Source organism: Phocoena sinus, chromosome 20 (assembly GCF_008692025.1).
Source record: "Phocoena sinus isolate mPhoSin1 chromosome 20, mPhoSin1.pri, whole genome shotgun sequence".
Taxonomy (NCBI): Eukaryota; Metazoa; Chordata; class Mammalia; order Artiodactyla; family Phocoenidae; genus Phocoena; species Phocoena sinus.
The window spans coordinates 41131880-41152896 of record NC_045782.1 but is presented as its reverse complement, the minus strand read 5'-3'; the positions used below and the strand labels follow the sequence as shown (position 1 = coordinate 41152896).

The 21017-nt window shown below is 41.9% G+C and overlaps 2 protein-coding genes across 5 annotated transcripts in view; both read right to left on the bottom strand.

Moving 5' to 3' along the window:
- DBF4B (DBF4 zinc finger B) overlaps positions 1-21005 on the bottom strand; it is a 42418-nt gene extending 21413 nt beyond the window's left edge. The window contains exons 1-5 of one of the 3 annotated variants that reach the window (XM_032616466.1): positions 20955-21005; positions 11832-11937; positions 6992-7163; positions 5674-5906; positions 5120-5182 (exon numbers count right to left, since the gene is read on the bottom strand). In XM_032616466.1, coding sequence (XP_032472357.1) covers positions 5120-5182; positions 5674-5906; positions 6992-7163; positions 11832-11835 — 472 coding nt within the window. In that variant the 5' untranslated portion in view covers positions 11836-11937; positions 20955-21005. Of the gene's footprint in view, positions 1-5034; positions 5096-5119; positions 5183-5673; positions 5907-6438; positions 6464-6991; positions 7164-11831; positions 11938-20954 lie in introns of those variants that run through there. The other 2 variants (XM_032616468.1, XM_032616467.1) reach the window with 2 other exon arrangements.
- On the bottom strand, positions 9198-9719 carry LOC116745611 (protein tyrosine phosphatase type IVA 1-like). Of its 2 annotated transcripts, none has more exons than XM_032616471.1 (2): positions 9384-9719; positions 9198-9326 (listed from the first exon to the last, which is right to left on the bottom strand). In XM_032616471.1, the coding sequence occupies exons 1-2, from the start codon at positions 9717-9719 to the stop codon at positions 9198-9200; spliced, it is 465 nt and encodes a 154-aa protein (XP_032472362.1). The 2 variants fall into 2 exon arrangements, with proteins under 2 accessions (XP_032472362.1, XP_032472363.1); XM_032616472.1 differs by having other exon boundaries at positions 9198-9521; positions 9615-9710.
- Positions 21006-21017: the final 12 nt, after the last annotated feature.

The following is a 21017-nucleotide window of genomic DNA, read 5'->3' as shown; positions in this document are numbered from 1 at the left end:
CTGCCTCACCCTCCTACTAGCTGTGTAACCCTGGGTAAGTCACAATAATCTCACTTAGTGTCTATGAAACCCTATTTCCTCACTTCTGAAATAGTGATAATGATAAACACCCACCCTCACTGAGGAGCTATTCAAAACAGGCACCAACCATTCAGAATGGAGACTGGCCAGAAACATCTGATACAGCCATACCAGGAGTATGCGCTGAATGTCAGCCAGGGGAATTATTATAACTGTAGCCAGTTTGGTTCCCTCCCCAAGGCCACCTTCTCCAGAAGGCTTTCTTTTTCTTTGCTTTTTTAAAAAAAAAAATTAATTAATTAATTTATGGTTGCATTGGGTCTTTGTTGCTGCACGGGGGCTTTCTCTAGTTGTGGCGAGCGGGGCTACTCTTCGCTGTGGTGGCTTCTCTTTTTGCGAAGCACGGGCTCTAGGCATGCGGGCTTCAGTAGTTGTGGTTCTCGGGCTCTAGAGCACAGGCTCAGTAGTTGTGGCGCACGGGCTTAGTTGCTCCACGGCATGTGGGATCTTCCCAGACCAGGGCTCGAACCTGTGTCCCCTGCACTGGCAGGCAGGTTCTTAACCACTGTGCCACCAAGGAAGTCCCTCTTTTGCTTTCTATTGAGGTATAACTGACATACAACATTATATTAGTTCCAGGTGATACAACATAAAGATTCAACATTTGTATAGACGGCTTTCTCAGAATAAGCCCTTTTGACTTTCAAACAAGGCCTGTGACTTTCTCCACAGGACCTAATCCTAGGGAAGCCACTGAAGAGGGAATTAGATGGATGCCAGAGTCAGAAACGGGGGGCTGGGTGAACAGCAAGCCTAGAGCGGAATGCCAGGACTCATAGGAGGGTGAGACTGGAGAATGCCTTCTAGTTGTGCTCACTGGGTCACTGCCAGTGCCAGATAAGCAGCCCAGCACCAACCAGACACAGTAGGGCAACATCAGGGCAGTGGTGGAGCCTACCTTGGGGTGAATATGCTTGTGTGTGAAAGAGAAACAGTTAACAAGAGGTCAAGATGGCACGAATGAGCCTCCCTCCCTTGCCCCATCCATTTGGTTAGTTTGGTAATTACATCTCAAGGAAACAGTTCTTGCAAATGAGTAGTACAAAGCAACATGTGTGTACTGGGGGGCTCAGAATGCTGCTGCAAAGGGGGGGGTGACTGAGTCCACACTGGAACCAGGGGCTCCCCACCTTGGGGTGGTTTTCCTCTTCTATCCAACCCCCAAGCCCTAAACTCAAAGGAGGGGCATAACATGAGAACTTAAGCTTTTGCATCTTCTTCCAGGAGCACATTACCAATCAGAGTGGCTAACAGTCTCAAGAGAACATTAGCTTCTAAGAAAATATGAGGCAACTGAAGAAAGCAAGTACTATAAAAGATGCTTTCTCTGGTATAGGTTGTCTTTCTCTCATAAGTAATGGACCAGACAGAAAAGAGAATTTTAAAGCATAATAAATATCCTCAAGACGGCAAGGAGCATACTAGAAACATAAAATAGGAACAGCAGGTAAAGAAAAGAAGTAATTGGAGATAATGGACGTAAAAATATAATAGTTAAAAAAACCCTCAAATATTAAAAAAAAACCATCCAATTTAAAAATGGGCCATGAACAGACATTTCTCCAAAGATATACAAATGGCCAATAAGCACATGAAAAGATGCACAAAGTCATCAGCCATTAGGAAAATGCAAATTGAAACCACAAAGAGATACCACTTTATACCCACTAGGATGGCTTTAACAAAAAAAGACAGATAATAACAAGTGTTGGTGAGAACATAGAGAAATTGGAACCCTCATTCTTTGCTGGTGGGAATGTAAAATGGTGCAGCCAATTGGAAAAGTCTGTCAGTTCCTCAAAAGGTTACACAGAGAGTTACCATATGACCGAGCAACATGACTCTTAGGTACACTCATGGAAAAAAATATATGTCCACACGATAACCTGGAAACAAATGTCTATAGCAGTATTATTCATAATAGCCAGAAAGTGGAAACTCATGTCCATCAACCGTTGAATGGATAAAATGTGGTAATCCACACAACAGAATAATATTCAACAATAAAAGGGAATGTTGTATGTCAATTGTATCTCAATAAAAAATTTTTTTAATTAAAAAAAAGGGAATGGGGCTTCCCTGGTGGCACAGTGGTTGAGAGTCCGTCTGCCGATGCAGAGGACATGGGTTCGTGCCCCGGTCCAGGAAGATCCCACATGCCGCGGAGCGGCTGGGCCCGTGAGCCATGGCCGCTGAGCCTGCACTCTGCAACGGGAGAGACCACAACAGTGAGGGGCCCGCGTACCGCAAAAAAACCCCACAAAAAAACCATCATCAAACATTAGCTCACACTCCAACATTAAAAAACACACAAAGAAAACAAACCATCATGGATAAGAATCAGCAGAAATTAAAGACAGCAAGATTGGATCCCCAAGAGCTTCAAACAGAATGATCAGGCATAGACTATAAAATAAGTATTTAAATTATTAAATACTTAAATTTTATTAAAATAAGTATTTACAATGCTGGGGGAAAATAAATGTCAACTTTGAATTTTACATCTGATTAAATAAAGAATGAGGGTAAACTAAACACATTTTTTAAACAAAAGCCCAAACAGTTTATCATCAACCAATTATTACTAAAGGACTTCTAAAAGGTATACTTTGGAAAGAAGGAAACTGAACCCAGAAGGAAGGACTGAAATGTCCCCAAACTGGTAAAAATATGTATAAATCTAAACAATCACTGACTGTGTAAAACAATCATAATGACGACTAATTCGGAAGTAAAAAGGAGAGACAATAATAACAGCAGTATTGTTGCTAGACAGCAATCATGCTAGATGGGGTAGGGGTGGTTCAGAGCACATGGGGTCTAGGCCCTTGCAGTCAGTGTGCAGGACGAGGGTGGAAATACTGACAACATCAGACTTTGCCACAGCACAGTGGAAGCTAAAAGATGAAAAGTGTCTTCAAAACTCAGAGAAAACTATTTCCAACCTAGAACTCTTTATGTGGCATAAAGAACTGTCATACCTACAAGGTCTCAAAAACTTTACTTGTCACATACCCTTTCTCAGGAAGCTATACTAGAAGATGTACTCGCCCAAAATGAGGATGTAAACAAAGAGAGGAAAATATGGAATTTAGAACACAGGGAACCCTACAGAGGAAAGCGGCAAAGGGAATTCCACAAAATGATGAAGGGAGAGCCTAGGATGGAATCAGTGCAACAGGCCTAGTGCAGAGCTGGACCAGACTGTAGTACTAAGACAAATGGTCTCAGGAGGTATGTCCCCCACAAAGAAGAAACTGATTCTCTGATGAGCTTGAAAGTATTGAGAGAAGGTTTATATTTTTGGTTTATATTTGGTTTATATTTAGACATGAATTAGTGATCCATACACAGAAAACAAAGCTTACTTCGGTTTGCTATATGGCTCAGCTAATATCATCATAATGTAAATACAAAAATGACAACAAAAATTACTACATATATATTGGGGGAATGGGAGGAGAGGAGGGAAATGTGTATGTGTTTATGTGTGATGTAGAGGAGAGGGGGCCAGAAAAATCTCTTTATCCTCTATATCAGAAAGTCAATAGATATAATTGAAAATTGAAAACAACAAAAGCAGTATGAGCTCGCTATTTAGAAATAAGAAGGTAATACTAGAAGAAATAGCTAAAAGAGCATAAATGGTTGTACCCTAGGGAGTGGGAATCAGGAGTTATGAAAGGGGGAGCAACTCCCACTCGTGTGTGTGTGTGTGTGTGTGTGTGTGTGTGTGTGTGTGTGTGAGACATACCTCGGCCTTTTAAACTGTGCAAGCATAGGGACTTCCCTGGTGGTGCAGTGCTTAAGAATCCGCCTGCCAATGCAGGGGACATGGGTTCAAGCCCTGGTCCGGGAAGATCCCACATGCTGCGGAGCAACTAAGCCCGTGTGCCACAACTATTGAGTCTGCACTCCAGAGCCCGTGAGTCACAACTACTGACCCTGCGAGCCACAACTACTGAAGCCTGTGCACCTAGTGCCTGTGCTCCGCAACAAGAGAAGCCACTGCAATGAGAAGCCCTCGCACCGCAATGAAGGGTAGCCCCCGCTCGCCCCAACTAGAGAAAGCCTGCGCGCAGCAACAAAGACCCAACGCAGCCAAAAATAAATAATAGATAAATTAAAAAAAATAAACTGTGTAAGCATAAAACTGTAATTTTTGTTTTCATTTCTCATAATTTTATTTTTATGAAAACTAAAACCCTCCAAAATTCACACATGGTTATGGTATAGTGAATTTTAAGAACAAATATAAAGAGGATAATCTAAAATCTTCTACAGAGAAAAGCAGGTCACAAACTAAGTAACAAGAATCAGATCGACATCAATTTTCAACAGCACCTGCTTTTTGCAAGAAGAAACCACCGTCATTTTTCAATGTGTTGAAGGAATAAAAACTTTGACTCAAGAATTTTAATACAAGGGTGAAATAAACATGTTCTCAGGCATACAAGCCTCAGAAAGTTTATCACATAAAGCCCCCTTTTGAAAACACTCTTGGAGAAAGTTCATCAGCAAAAAGAGAAATAGATCCAGAAGAAAGCAACAGACACGGGAAGGGAGAGTAAATAATTTAGTGAGGTGTATCACTGTTTGAAAGGCAACAAACAAATGGCATATGTGTAACAATCCAGGACTCAAACTAGATGATGCTAAGAGGGGAGAAGGCAGTACCGAGGGAAGTGACTACATGCTGGAATACTTATCTAATTGGGTGGGGCCGTTTATCGATAACTTTAAGAATTGTATGGTAAAAATAACCATGGATACGGGTTTTATAAGTTAATAATTAGCAAGTCTTCTAATCTTATTCATAATATCTGACTGAAAGCTCTTGTTTGACCTTTATCATGAATTCCTAAATGATCCATGACATCCCTCAACACATACTCCACTCCCCCACTCCCCCTCCGCCACACAAAGTAATTAGAAAACCTTAAGAGAACTAACATTTCTCGGCCTTTTCTTCCCAAGAGACTCTGGGGCGGGAGTTGCAACTGTGACCTCGCATCCCTAGGTTTGACCTGTTACCCACCTAGGTCCGGAGCCCGGAGCCTACTCTCAGCCATTGAACTCTCCAGTTCAAGGCAATCGTCGCCTGAAAAAGAAGGACAAAACAGCAGCTGAACCACCTTCACTAGCCTTCGACCTTCCATCATCCCCTCCTCCCGCCTCCCAAACCCCGCACAATTCCCATCGAGGGTCCCAGGAACCCCAAGACTCAACTCCATCCCAACCCATGTCCCCTCTCCATTCCCGCGCCTCCTTCTAGGTTCTTATCCCTCAGTCCCTCTGCCCGCTTTCACACTCTGCTCCCTCAACTCCCGTGGCCTCTTCGCCACCCCTTGTCTTACATTTCAATTCCCGTGCCTCCCTCCAGGCTCTTGTCCCCCCAGTCCTTCTGCCCCCTTTAGATCTCTATCCCTTCTATTCCTGTGACCCCTTCTCGGTCCCTCTACTCTCCCCAGCTCCCGGACCTATCTGCTCCCCAATTCCTGTGCCCACTTCCCAACCCCGCACCCTTCTTTAACTCTTAGGACCCTTTCCGCCTTGCTTCTCACCCCTGCTTCCCCTTCCCGGCATCCGTACCCTTTCCCGGCTCCCTCCTCAAATTCTCGGCTCTTTCTCGGCCTCCGTACTCCTCTAAGGCCGCCGTATCACATTCGCGGGTTCCATGAGCTTTCAGCCTCCCGTGCGCCGGCTGTTTCTCTGCAACTATAACATCATTCTCTAGGTGCCCAGGGCCGCGGCTTCGGTTTAAATTTCCTGTCGTCTCCGCCTCTAAAATTACGTAAGAGCTGCGAGACTGCCCTACGGGGGCCCTGGGAGGACAATATTAACTCAGCAAACCTTTTTCCCCCCCTTCCCCTTCGTTTTCCGCTCTGTTCTCTATTTCTGTCTCTTCATGTATCGGCTTTTCATAGGCTGGAGATATTTTGAGGCTTAATAGCCAGCAAGCTGGAGACTAGCAGTAGCATCTTAGTGATTCTTCACACTAAGCTAGTTTGAAATTCCTAGGAGTTCAATAATAACTAACAAAATAAGCCTAAAGCTTATAGTTTACATAAAGATTTCACATACACACAATTTCATCTTCACATCTTTTGTCTCCCTTTTTCCACTTATCCAACCCCCCCCCAAAAAAAAATTCTCAAAAGTGGTGTCTCCATTCCTCACTTCCCTTCGTTTCTTCAACTCACCCAATTAGAGTTTGATCCTCACCCCTCCACTTATCAACTGTGACTTGCATTTTCCCCAATCCTATCTGACTTACAGAACATTGAAACAGCCTACTCCCTCCTTCTTGAAACACTTTCTTCTTTTTGCTTCCATTTCTACCCATTTTCATCTTACCTCAATGGCTCTTCAACCTCCTTTGCTGGATCCAAAGCCACTTCCATTTAAAAATGTTGGCGTAGGCCAAGGCTTTAGCCCTTAACCCTCAGCCCTCTTCTCTTCCCTATTAACACTTTCTCCCAAGGAGATCTCTTCCAACTCCATGGCCTTACAATTCAGCTCTATGCTAACGCCCAAGTTCTGATATCTCCCCAGATCTCCAGACATATATTAAGTACCTACTAGACATTTCCATTTAGGTGTAAAATAGGCATCTCAGGCTTAAGATGTTTAACATTTGTTCCACCCCCCCAAAAAAACCTCATCTATCCTTTTCTCAGCCTGTCCCATCTCAGTAAATGTCACATCATCCACTCAGTTGTTCAAACCTGTAAGTTATCTTTCAGTACTTTCCCTTATCCCCACCCCACTCCCAGAACAAATTCTACCAACTCCAAAGTACATCTTGAATCAGACCACTGCCACAACTGTAGTCCAACCCACGGTTATTTCTTGCCTAAAGTACTGCAGTCAATTCCTAACATACTTCTACTCTTGAATAGCTTCCTACCTCTTCCCAGTATAATCCATTCTCCATGAGCAACCAGTGATATTCTTTAAGCACCATGGTAGAAGTTTATATACCACATATACTTGGTATCCCTTCCCATGGGGCCTCTCCCTGCAGAAGAGTATACATCTCAGCTCTGAAGAATCCAGCTTGGCCATGTGACTTGCTTTGGCTATGAAACAAGGAAAAAAGTGACACATCATTTCCAAGAATAAGTTTTAAAAGGCAGGCTGGTTTACCAAGTTCTCTCTTCCCCTATCTAGCGATGTCCAGCCAAAGGGTGCGCTGTCAACATGGGTTCTTTGATGAAGAGTACCTGGAACAGAACCATGGGCAAGCCATAATGGATGTGTAGCATGATTAATAGGGATTCCCTGGTGGCGCAGTTGTTAAGAATCCACCTGCCAATGCAGGGGACACGGGTTCCAGCCCTAGTCCGGGAAGATCCCACATGCCACGGAGCAATTAAGCCCGTGCACCACAACTACTGAGCCTGTGCTCTAGAGCCGCAAGCCACAACTACTGAGCCCATGAGCCAAAACTACTGAAGTCCGCGCTCCTAGAGCCTGTGCTCCACAACAGAAGAAGCCACTGCAATGAGAAGCCCGTGCACCACAACTAAGAGTAGCCCCCCGCTCGCCACAACTAAGAGTAGCCCCCGCTCGCTGCAACTAGAGAAAAGCCTGCATGCAGCAACGAAGACTCAACGCAGCCAGAAATAAAATAAATTAATTAAAAAAAAAAGCCATTCATCTTAAAAAAAAATAAACCTTTGTTGTTGTAACCTACTGAGATTTGGGCATCATTTGTTACCATATCAGACTCTAGCTCAAGATTGTCAAAGTGTGGTTCAGCCCTTTCAGAAGGTTCCATGAGGTTGAAACTTTTTACAGTGATATTAACATCATTACCCATTTTTTTTTCAATGACGATAAATGCATTTCATCATTTATTTAAGGTTTAAGCCCTCGCACTAGATTTTTACAAGCTGGTGAACACTGACAAATTATTTCTCCCACAGAAGTATAACCACATGTTCCCGGGCAGTATAAATATATGGTTGAGCTATAATATATGGTTGAGTATAAATATATGGTGATGTGGTTAATACACATCACCATATTATCAATTACATAATAAAACAAATTGTCAAGTATCCAAATATTAAGTTACACAGCTCAAAAGGCATATAAAGTATTAAATGTAAACCCACTTCTGTTTGTTTTTTTTTTCTGCAAGAGAGGTTGGGAATCACACTTCAAACAAAATTAAGTTGGTAAACAACTTCAGATAAGTTTGAAAAATAATTACAAGAATTTCAGAAATTTTATGATTAAGAATTGTTTTAGCTACAATAACAAAGTATTTCTACCTTTTAAAAAATATTTACTAAGTTAAAGGGCATGTTCTCTACGTCCTGCACAAGACAAAGGCAACATTTTACTAAAAGTACTTAATAGCCTCCTCCCATTCTTTCATCAGGCCCCCCCATGTAAGTTGCACCCCAAAGCGCAAACATTAAAATTAAGGCTATTTTTGTCTGGAGACATTAAAAACATGTGCTTCTGTACAATGTAGATTTTCAAAATGGAGGTCTTCTATAACAGCACAAAATGAGATTTACAGAAAGACATTAGATAATCACTGTAAGACTTGGTTAATTAAAAAAAAAGAGCAAATCTGATGTATACTGGTATGAATGTGGGAACTGCGAGCAAAGAACCTTACAGGCCCTACTTTCTATGTTTGAGATGATGGAAGGAATAAACCACACAAGGTCCAGAGTGTTCATAGTTCCTGGGATTTCAGTTCTATATGATACAAAAAATATGTAAGTATTGTCCTGGGTATTTTGGCACCTAGTCTTTCTAAATTTCTTATATATTGATACAACTCTGGCATGGAAACAGATTTAAAGACATGACTCAATACTGTATGATTTCAGGAAAGGTCAATTGGTACAAATGATAAGCACATTTTAAATGCTGAACAGCAAGAATCCTTTGCTAAGTGTCCAAGTAGGTTGATCATAACCCAAACATAGAGGTTGCAATTCTGCCAGGTTTCTGGCCTGGTAAAACTGCTTTTCAACACTCCTATGGAAGCTTCATCAGACCTCACCAAGCCAACGTGCTGGATAACACGTATGACAAATTCCATCCCGTCTAGTTTCCACTTCCAAGCAATGGCATCAGGCACCCCAGTTTTACTGAAGGCAACAGTTGTTTCTATGACCACTGGAGTCTTTGAAGCACAGCCACATTTTAGGACGATACTTCTCCAAATACAAAAGTTGCTTGCTGTTAAAAGCTCCAAGCCGCTTTTGTCTTATGAACTGTACTGCATCTTCATATTTCATTCCACCTTCAATTAATGCTAGGGCGACAAGCACTGGAGCTCTCCCAAGGCCTGCAACACAATGAATGGCAATACAACAACCAGGGTCTTCACGGAACTTAATTTTCACAAGACTTAACCAATCATCAACAATCTGGTTAGATGGTGGTGTGCCATCATCAAAAGGCCAGTCGAGAACATGGATGCCTTCTTTCTCCACGAGAGTAGTGTCATAAGTTGCTTCACATAGTCTTACTATTGTGGTAACTCCATACATCTTAAGGTCCTCTATAAATTTGCTTAAGGTCACATTTGTTGGATTGTGTGTAATAAGAAATCTCATGTTCTTGTAAGTGACTTCCACAGGAGCTGCATGGATCATCTGAGCCATGTTAATTTAGTTTTAAAACACTCAATAGAGTTTATGAAAGAATTTTAAAAATTGAATACAGAAATGATGCAAAGAAACTGAGTCTACTTCAATATACTCCACTTGAAATTCTCAGTGCTTTTGAGTATGAAATTGGGAGTAATGGGAAATGAAATGAACCTCCTAACAAAAAGCAGCAATTCTTCAATCCAGTGATACTGAGGCAGTAGAAAGGAAGTACAATGCTCTGAGGATTTCAGTTCCACGCTTCCGTGTCCAGGTTAACCACTTTTATGGGGGCTTCTCGGTGGAGTAGTAATGGATTTCTACAGTTCACTTGTCTGCACAGAGGTCATGCTGTGCCTGGCAGTAATCTCCACTGCCCTTCTGAAATTCCATAAATGGGTGACCAAGAGCACCACAGAACCTGTCTCCAGCCTGTTCTCTTGGCATAGGTTTGGTTATCCCAAGAAAGGTCCACTCCTGTAGCTTCACTCTCAGGACACCAAATGCTCATTAACCATTTTTGCTCTCTTTCTCTCATGAATGTTCAGTGGAGTATGCAGAGGCAAAAATGAGACTCCAACACTCTTCTGTTAAATCAGGTATTAAAGAGATTTGCAGAAATGTACAATAATGCCATTCTTCTATTTCCATTAAAAATGCACCATCTATGTTAACACACAGAGGGCTTATTTTTATTTATTTTAAAAATTATTTATTTATTTTTAGCTGCGTTGGGTCTTCGTTGCTGCGTGCGGGCTTCTCGTTGCGGTGGCTTCTCTTGTTGTGGAGCACGGGCTCTAGGCGCACGGGCTTCAGTAGCTGTGGCGCACAGGATCAGTGGTTGTGGTGCATGGGCTTAGTTGCTCTGTGGCATGTGGGATCTTCCCGGACCAGGGATTGAACCCGTGTCCTCTGCACTGGCAGGCAGATTCTTAACCACTGTGCTACCAGGGAAGTCCCTCAGAGGGCTTATTTTTATTTTTTAAAAATTTATTTATTTATATTTTTGTCTGTATTGGGTCTTCGTTGCCGCATGTGGGCTTTCTCTAGTTGCAGCGAGCGGGGGCTACTCTTCGTTGTGGTACGCGGGCTTCCCATTGCAGTGGCTTCTCTTGTTGCAGAGCATGGGCTCTAGGCGTGTGGGCTTCAGTAGTTGTGGCACACAGGCTCAGTAGTTGTGGCTCGACGGCTCGGAGCGCAGGCTCAATAGTTGTGGCACATGGGCTTAGTAGCTCCGTGGCATGTGGGATCTTCCTGGACCAGGGCTCCAACCCGTGTCCACTGCATTGGCAGGCAGATTCTTAACCACTGTGCCACCAGGTAAGTCCCTTTTTTTTTTTTTTTTTTTGCGGTACACGGGCCTCTCACTGTTGTGGCCTCTCCCGTTGCGGAGCACAGGCTCCGGACACGCAGGCTCAACGGCCATGGCTCACGGGCCTAGCCGCTCCGCGGAATGTGGGATCTTCCCAGACCGGGGCACGAACCCATGTCCCCTGCATCGGCAGGCAGACTCTCAACCACTGCACCACCAGGGAAGCCCCACCTATTTTTTATTTTTATTTTTTTTCACATCTTTATTGGAGTATAATTGCTTTACAATGTTGTGTTAGTTTCTGCTGTACAACAAAGTGAATCAGCTATATGTATATCCCCTCCCTCTTGAGCCTCCCTCCCACCCTCCCTATCCCATCTCAGAGGGCTTATTTTTAAATGAACAAACTAGTATTTTAAAATTTTGGTTTAATTCCTAAGATGGTAAATATCAAATATGATTTTATAAGAATATATATACACACAAATACATAAAATATATTTATTAGTATAAATTTAAAGATACCCACATTGTGGTAGCCGGTCTCTAAAATGGCCTGCATTGACTATCCTCGACTCCTGATAGCATGCCCACATCCAACAGGGCTATGTACCAATAGAGTATTGAGGAAATAATAATGTGTGGCTTCTGAGGCTAGGTCATAAAAGATATTTCAATATCTGTACTGCTGTTTCTTAGATCACCTGATATGGGGGAAGCCAGCAGCCATGACATGAGGACACTCAAGTATGCCTGTGGAGAGGCTTGCGTGGAGAGGAATGGAGGCTTCCTGCTAAGAGCTGGCCCCAACTTACCCATCCTGTGATTGAGCCATCTGGCAAGCAGATCCTTCAGCCTTAGTCTAGCTTTCAGATGACTGCAACCTCACAAGAGATCCCAAGTCATAAAATTCCAGCCAAGCTGCTCCCAAATTGCAGGCCCGCAGAAACCCAGAGAAAATAAATGATTAGTGTTGTTTTAAGTCATTAAATTTTGGGTGATTTGTTACACAGCAATAAATAACAAATACACACATAAGCAAAAGCTGTTTGGCATTCTCCATTTTTTTTTTTTTTTGCTGTACGCAGGCCTCTCGCTGTCATGGCCTCTCCCGTTGCGGAGCACAGGCTCCGGACGCGCAGGCTCAGTGGCCATGGCTCACGGGACCAGCCGCTCCGCGGCATATGGAATCTTCCCGGACCGGGGCACAAACCCGTGTCCCCTGCATCGGCAGGCGGACTCTCAACCACTGCGCCACCAGGGAAGCCCTAGCATTCTCCATTTTAAAAAATGGAAAAGGGCCTAAAACCAGAACCTACCTTATCCTCACTGACAAAATCACATATTACTCTCCCTTTCAAAAACTCCGAGCGGCTTTCCCAGTTTGCTCCTCAGACCAAACCTCTCTGAGTCTTGAACAAGCCTAGCTCGTTCCTGCTTTAGGGCCTTTGCACTAACAGTTCCATTTCCCAGATCTTCTCTTTCCTTTTAGGCATCAGATCAAATCTCATTTTTTTTCCAGCTAGGACTTCTGAGACCACACAACCTAAAAGTAGCGCCCCCATTCCTTGTCAGTTACACCATTTCGGTTTATTTTCTTCACAGCACTTACCACTATCAGAAAGTATCTAATTTGTTTTCTTGTTTGTGGTCTATATTGCCGCCCTAGAATGTAAGTCCATAGAACAAGGACCTTTTCTGTTTTACTCACTGCTATATCCCCTAAATAAAGAATTTGGTAGGTTCTTTGTTTTTAATTTTTAAAAAATTTTATTTATTTTATTTTTGGCTACATTGGGTCTTCTTTGCTGCGCGCGGGATATCTCTAGCTGCAGTGAGCAGGGGCTACTCTTTGCTGCGGTGCACAGGCTTCTCATTGCAGTGGCTTCTCTTGTTGCGGAGCACGGGCTCTAGGTGCACGGGCTTCAGTAGTTGTGGCACACGGACTCAGTAGTTGTGGCTCACGGGCTCTAGAGCACAGGCTCAGCAGTCGTGGCGCACGGGCTTAGTTGCTCCACGACATGTGGGATCTTCCCAGACCAGGGCTCGAACCCGTGTCCCCTGCATTGGCAGGCATATTCTTAACCACTGCGCCACCAGGGAAGCCCCAAGAATTTAGTAGGTTCTTTTTTTTTTTGCGGTACTCAGGCCTCTCACTGTTGTGGCCTCTCCCATTGCAGAGCACAGACTCCGGACGCGGAGGCTATCGCTCACGGGCCGAGCCGCTCCGCGGCATGTGGGATCTTCCCGGACCGGGGCACGAACCCATATCCCCTGCATCGGCAGGTGGACTCTCAATCACTGCGCCACCAGGGAAGCCCAATTTAGTAGGTTCTTAATGAATATTTGTTGAATGAGTGAAAAAAAAATGAATCTCTCTGATCTTCAGTTTTTTCATTTGTAAAGTGAAGATAATATCTACCAGGAAGTGAGGCTTTAAAGATTAAAGATGTGTTTAGCACAAAGTCTGTGAACAGAAAAAGGGAGCATTTACCATTCGGCAAAAATATTTTGAGATAATAATTCAAGTTGTTCTCTCTCATTGTTTTTCTTGATTCCTGAGAGGAAGTGCTTAGAAAAAAAAATCAGCTTATATCATAGAACAAGGACTGATTTCCCAATATCTAAAAAACTTTAACAAATAGATCCAGAAAAGATCAACCACCGAATTGAAAATGGGTAAAGGCACATTCACAGAAAAGGAAATACAAAGAGCATTCAAATATGCTCAACCTCACTTAAAATAAGAGAAATGCAAATTACATCTATACTGAAATACCATTTTTCACTTAACAGCCTGGCAAAGATCAATTTTGCTAGATAGTGCCAAATTGCCTTACATTGGGGTTGCACCAGACTCCTATGTAAGGCAATTTGGCACTATCTAGCAAAATTACAAATGCACATATCTTTCCACCCAGCAATCCCATTTCTAGGAGTTATTCTACAGATACACTCAGACATATGGGATATGACTTATGTAATAAAGGTATCTACTGCAGCATTACAGTATCTAGCAGCTATATGGTGTTGGTCAGACAAATACCTATAAAATAGTGACACAGAAAAGGGCTGCACATATATATGTTTAATTATTTAATTTTACAAATACACATGGAGTGCTTACTATGATGTTCAAAGTGCTTTAAAAATAGTAATTAGGTTAAAAAAATAGTAATTAGTTTAATCCTCATAATAATCCTTTGAGATAGGTAGTAACTGCACCCATTTTATACATGGGAACACTGAGGTTAAAACCTGCTTGAGGTCACACAGCTAGAAGGTGTCAGTGCTGGGATTTGAACCCCAGCAGCCTGACTTCAGAGTCCATGCTCTTAACATTGCTCTCTGCTGCCTCTCAGTGTAGGGCAAAATGGAAAACTGATACAGTGATATTAAAATCTGACAGGATAGATTTCAAGAGATAAAGGATTATTAGGAATACAGGTGTCATTTCTTGACGATAAACAATTTGCCAGGGACGAAATAAACTGGTACTTATATGACTCTAACAACATCAAAATATTTAAGCCAGAAATACAAGGGAAGACTGTAAAATCTACAAATATACTGGACATTTTAAGATACTTTTCTCCAAAAAACAGATGATAGATGAAACAAAAATAAAACGACATTAGCAACATATAAAAGATTCAATGATATAACTAACAAACATTAATATATAAATATTAGAAAAAATGTTCAAGTACACATGGAACATTATAAAAATTGACATACTATGCCACTAAAGTACCAACCGATACCAAAAAATCGACATCATACAGAACACATCCTATGACCACAATATGATGAAGTTAGAAATCAAAAACAAAAAGGTAAGTTTTTTGTTAAAGGATAAAACAAAATGCACTATTCTGGAATTTAAAAAACCACATTTCTAAATAATTCATGATAGGAGAATAAAACAATTACAGTGGAAATTGTAATATATCTAGAAGTGCAACAATGAAAAACGATATATCAAAAGCTGCGAGATTCCTTTTTAAAAGTTGTAAAATTCAGCTAAGTAACCAGAGAGAAATGTATGACCTTAAATGTATACGCTATATTAGAAAATAAGACAGACTGAAAATGAATCAGCTAAGTGTTCACCTTGAGAGGTCAGAAAATGAAGATTACAGATGGTCAGATGGTGTAATGAAGATTACACCCAAAGATTACAGATGGTCAGAAATAATAAAGGATAGAAATTAATGAAATTAAGAAAAATTAATGAAATTAATGAAAAAATTAAGAAAAAAGAAAAAGTAGACTCCTACAAATTAGCATGGCAAAGACAAACAAATGATCCAATAGAAAAACCCACAAGGGATATAAACAGGCAATTCAAAGATGAGGAAATTTTTTTTTTTACTTTTTTCACTCAGAGTGTTTTTTATTTGCATTTCTTTTATGGCTAATGATGTTGAACACCTTGTTATGTGCTTATTTGCCACTTGTGTATCTTATTTGGTAAAATATCTTCATGTCTTTTGCTCATTTTCTTTTCTTTGTATCTTTATTGGAGTGTAACTGCTTTACAATGTTGTGTTAGTTTCTGCTGTACAACAATGTAAATCAGCTGGGACTTCCCTGGTGGTGCAGTGGTTAAGAATATGCCTGCCGGGCTTCCCTGGTGGCGCAGTGGTTGAGAGTCCGCCTGCCGATGCGGGGGACACGGGTTTGATCCCTGGTCCGGTAAGACCCCACATGCCGCGGAGCAACTAAGCCCATGTGCCACAACTACTGAGCTCGTGGGCCAAAACTACTGAAGCCTGAGCGCCTAGAGCCCGCAGTCCACAAGAGAAGCCACTGCAGTGAGAAGCCCGTGCACCGCAAGGAAGAGTAGCCCCCGCCCGCTGCAACTAGAGAAAGCCTGTGCGCAGCAATGAAGACCCAACACAGGCATAAATAAATAAATAAAAATTAACAAACAAAAAAACAAAGTAAATCAGCTATGTGTCTATATACATCCCTATATCCTCTCCCTCTTGAGCCTCCCTCCCACCTTCCCTATCCCACCCCTCTAGATTGTCACAAAGCATCAAGCTGATAAAAGATGAGGAAATTTTAATGGCTGATAAATGTATTAAAAGTGCTCAGACTCACTAGTAGTTAAATGCAAATTAAACTAGTAATGCAAGTTAAATTAGATGCTCTTTCACACCCCTTTGACTGGCAAAAATTAAAGTATATTAAAAGCAAGTTTTAGTAAAAATGTGAAGGCAAGGGTGGGAATGCAAACTGGGACAAGCCCTTGGGAGAGCAATATGGTGATATCCACAAGGTTTATGCCCTTCAACTCAGCAATTCTGTTTCTAGGTATATCCTCGTCTCCAAAGAGAGATGTGCACCCCTCAGACACAAGATAATCACAGAGGTGCCAAAAGGAAGCATTAGTATTTAAATATATTTTTTTATCCAAAAGAAAAACAAGTAAGTTTTACTAATCTTTAGGAAACAGACTGATGCTGGCGCCCTCCCTGTGCTCTTGTCAGAGATCCTGGGTTATGAAGTAAAGCAAGTGAGTTATATGGGTAAAGGGTAAGGGAGCTTCATATTTGGAGGGGTTGTCTGTGTTTTCTTTTCAGGGTTTGGAGACGTGTTTTTCACTGTTCTCCACAGTTTACAAATCCCCAGATAAATGGAATTACAGATTATGCTATTTGGATTTTCCTAGCCCCCAAAAGTGAACAAGAGGCTTAACAAGATTCCTCCAAAGAAGCAAGATTAAGATTACAAATAATCCTAATGACTCACACACAAGTGTGAGTACAAACTCTCAGGTTCAATAAGAGAGTCAGCTGGTCAATGGGTGAGAAAATCACTGAAGTTCAAGAGAAACTCTTGCCAATAATGAATCCTTAACACTACTGAACTGTACATTTAAAAGTGGTTCAGATGGCAAATTTTGCCACAATTAAAATTTTAAATAAATAATAAGTGGGAAAGTAATGAAGCATATTTAGCCACATTATTTTCACTAAAGATTTTTTTAAAAAAATATTTACTTATTTATTTGGCTGCACTGGGTCTTAGTTGCGGCGTGCGGGATCTAGTTCCCTGACCAGGGATCAAACCTGGGCCCCCTGTATTGGGAGCGTGGAGCTTAGCCACTGGACCACCAGGGAAGTCCCTCACTAATGATTTTTGTACTACAAATAAATAAATATTTGTAATATATTATTCCCTTCTTTTTTCAATTGCCCTTTTTACAGTTATCTTTTTGTATATCTTATGATGGACATACTAATTTGGAATAGTGGTTCACATATGTATTTCATAAATAAATACATATTCATATTTTAGGGGTGCACAGCAAAAATATTTTTCCTGCTAAGAGGATGTGGCAAAAATATGTTTGATGCTTGCTGGCCTAGAGAAACTTTTCCACAGGTGGGCAAGGAGACATAAAAAGGAATGTGACTTGAAGCACTGTTTGAAGAACGGGGAAATAATCTAAATGTCCATCAGCAGAGAAATGGATCAGCTGGGCTATATTCAAGCACTGGAATACTATACCGTGCTTTAAATGAATGAATAAGAGCTACATGTATCAACATGGGTAAATATTTTCAAGATCTTAAGTGAAAAAAGCATACTGTAGAATGAAAAGTCTAACATGCAAAACAATGTGATATATTGTATATGGATGCATACACACATATGTTATAATATGTATTACATATGTAGTAATATGTACTATGTTTAAAAACATTCAAGAGGAGGACAAATACCAAATTCAGGAATAGAGGTTACCTCTTGGTAGGGAAGGAAGCAAAGGAGATTGGAGGCATTATTTCTTTAAAACAAAAAGATGGGGCTTCCCTGGTGGCGCAGTGGTTAAGAATCCGCCTGCCAATGCAGGGGACACAGGTTCAATCTCTGGTCCGGGAAGATCCCACATGCCGCGGAGCAGCTAAGCCCATGCGCCACAACGACTAAGCTTGCCCTCTAGAATCCGCGAGTCACAACTACTGAGCCCTCGTGCCACAACTACTGAAGCCCTCACGCCTGGAGCCCGTGCTCTGCAACAAGAGGAGCCACCGCAATGTGAAGCCCATGCACCACAATGAAGAGTAGTGCCCACTCGCCGCAACTAGAGAAAGCCCACATGCAGCAACAAAGACCCAATGCAGCCAAAAATAAAATAAATATTTTAAAAAGATGCAAGGTAAATTAATATAACAAATAGCTCATACTTTTAAAACAAGATGTTCTAAAACTAGTCTCCCTGAGTTCTCCTCCTCAGCGACGACCCTCTTCACATTCCCTTGTGTATCTTTCCAGAGATATTTTATGCACATGCCAGGTCAGATATGTGTGCGTATTTCTCCCCATCCCTCCAACTTTTTAAACACAAATGGTAGCAAACATTACATACTGTTCTGAGCCTCACTTTTTTCTTTAACAATGTATCTTGAATTTTGTTACATGTCACTACATAAAGAGCTTCTTCCACTTTCATGGCTGCACAACACTTCCTTCTGTGGCTTTTTTGAGTCAGTCTCCTATAGATAGAATGTAGACTATTCCTGTCTTTTCACTACAATTAACATCACTGCAACGAATATCCTTATAAATATGTCATTCTGCACACATGCATGTATTATAATAAATTCCCAGAAGGATAAATGCTGGGTCTTTTCAAATTGCCCTCCAAAAAGATTGTACCGATTTACTTTCTGCAGAAACATTTTCCAGTGCCTGTTACCCAATGTCAGATCAACACAGTATTATCAGACTTTTAAATCTAAGAAGAAAACATGTTATCTCATTGCAAGTTTAATTTGCATATTTTAAAAGTTATAAATGACTCTTTTTTTTCCAGTGTAAAAAGCCATCTTGATTTTTTTCTGTAAGCTTTCTGTCATTTGTCCAGTGGTATGAATTGGTTTTTTGAACTATGAGCTGTAACTTTTGTAATAAAATAGCCAATGAGGATTTTGTAAAATGCAAGGTCTGTAGAGCCTTCACTCAGTTTTGTAAGAAGTTTCTAGGATGTCTTCAAAAAGCCTTTGTGCGCTGTACCAATATCGATTTCCTGATTTTGATATTATACTATAGCTATGTAAGATGTTACCATTGGGGAAAACTGAGTGAAGATGCACAGGTCTCTAAGTACTACTTTTGCAACTCCCTGTGCGTCTGTAATTATTTCAAAGTGAAAACTTAAAAAGGAACAAAATTTTGTGCTCCTTTTTCTTTTTTTAATATTTATTTATTTGGTTGCACCTGGTCTTAGTTGCGGCACGTGGGCTCCTTAGTTGTGGCACGTGGGCTCCTTAGTTGCAGCATGCATGTGGGATCTAGTTCCCTGACCAGGGATCGAACCCCGGCCCCCTGCATTGGGAGTCTTAACCACCAGGGAAGTCCCCTGTGCTCCTTTTCTGATCGTGGGGGCTCTGACCTCAAACTATGATCCTTGAGTCATGATGGCTCCCAAGTCTGTTAACCAACAAACCCCACCTGCAAGACAGCCACTGGGTTAGAAAGTACATCTGAGGATCTGAAATAGGGGCAAGTCTTTGGGGGCTGACTCCGGCTTCTGACTCCATTATTGTCACATTCTAACTCAGGGAGCACACAGAAGCCATGGGGCTAATAGTCACAGTATCCTGTATTTCTACTGAGCTTTACAATGTTCCATGTTCATTCATTTACATTATCCCAATGATAATAAGGGTAGAGGATTCTCTCAGGAGGCGCTCTGCCAGGTATATAAGACCCTTCCTTTCCTTTTGTCATCCCTTGAAAATCTTCTATCTGAACTCTGCTGCTCAAGCCATCCATGATTCTCTGGAGGGCCCACACAGTGCCATGCATCTGGGTCTGCTCCCTTTCTCTTCTAGTCTTTCTGCCTAAAAAACTCTCACTTGTTCTTCAAAAAAGTGAAAGTATCGCCTCCACCAGAAGCCTTCCTAGATCTCCCATCTCCAGTTTCCAACTCCCATCCAACAGGCAATGTTAACCTAATCTTCTTCCAGGCAACCTACTGCAATCTCCATTAGATATTGAAACACTTATCTCACTGTACTGTCATGATTAAACATGTCTGTTTCCACTGAAGACCCTTTGAAGGGAGAGCTTTTGTGACATTTATCTTTATATATCAGTGCCTAGCAGCAATGCCAATAAATATTTAGTGAATGAAAAAGTCAGGCCAGTGACCTGCCAGCCCCCTCTGCAGTTCAGGGAAAGCTAACCCGGGTTCTCGGGTAGTTCATTTCAGCCCAGAGACAGGTGTTTTCAGAGCCATCTGAGGCTCTGCCTGCTATGCAGGCGCACTTGCCTCTGGTTGGGCTCCCTGTAACTGTGTGACTCTGTGTTTCATTTTCCTTACCTTTACTATGTGGACAATAAAAGCATCTCCTCACACGGTTGTTGGGAGGATTAAAGAGATAATGTACCAAAAGCTCTTAGATAATGCTTGACCATGGGTAAAGAAGGCTCCTCGGAGTTATTTCTGTGTAAGTGTTGACTGAGTGAATGAAAGAAATGACTCGAGGTTGCCTGTTCATTTATTGAGCATCCACTATGTGTCCGGTAGCGCGTTAAGCACAGCATGGTAAATGCAGAGAAGCAACCGCAGCACACTGGAGTGGTCTTAACACAGATTGCAGGGAATCAGGGAAGGTTTTCTGGAGCTTGAATTTTCATACGGGAGGAGCATGGAAAGGTGCAGGTGGTAGCAGTTGATAGAGACAGTGGGCATTCCGGACAGAGCCAGCTGTTTCCTCCTTGAAAGCTGTGTGGGAGTGGGTGGCTTAGCTTCCCACGAGTGGCGTGAAAGGGCGGCTTGGTGAGGCCGGTCGAGGCGCTAGAATCGAAGGTGAGTTCCAGTCCCGTTTAGTTATTAGCCGCGTGACTTTGGTCAAGTCACTGAACCCCTCCGAACTTCCCCAACTGTAAAAAAAGAGTCGGTTAAGACTACTCACCAGCCAGGATTCCTGAGAGAACACATGACCGTGCGTAAACCAAGACGCGCTCTACTTAGAAGG

Coding starts and splice junctions, on each gene's coding strand:
- LOC116745611 (XM_032616471.1), bottom strand. CDS start 9,719: ATGGCTCAGATGATCCATGCAGCTCCTGTGGAAGTCACTTACAAGAAC. Junction 9,327..9,383: donor CAGGCCTTGGGAGAGCTCCA/GTGCTTGTCGCC, acceptor GATGCAGTACAG/TTCATAAGACAAAAGCGGCT.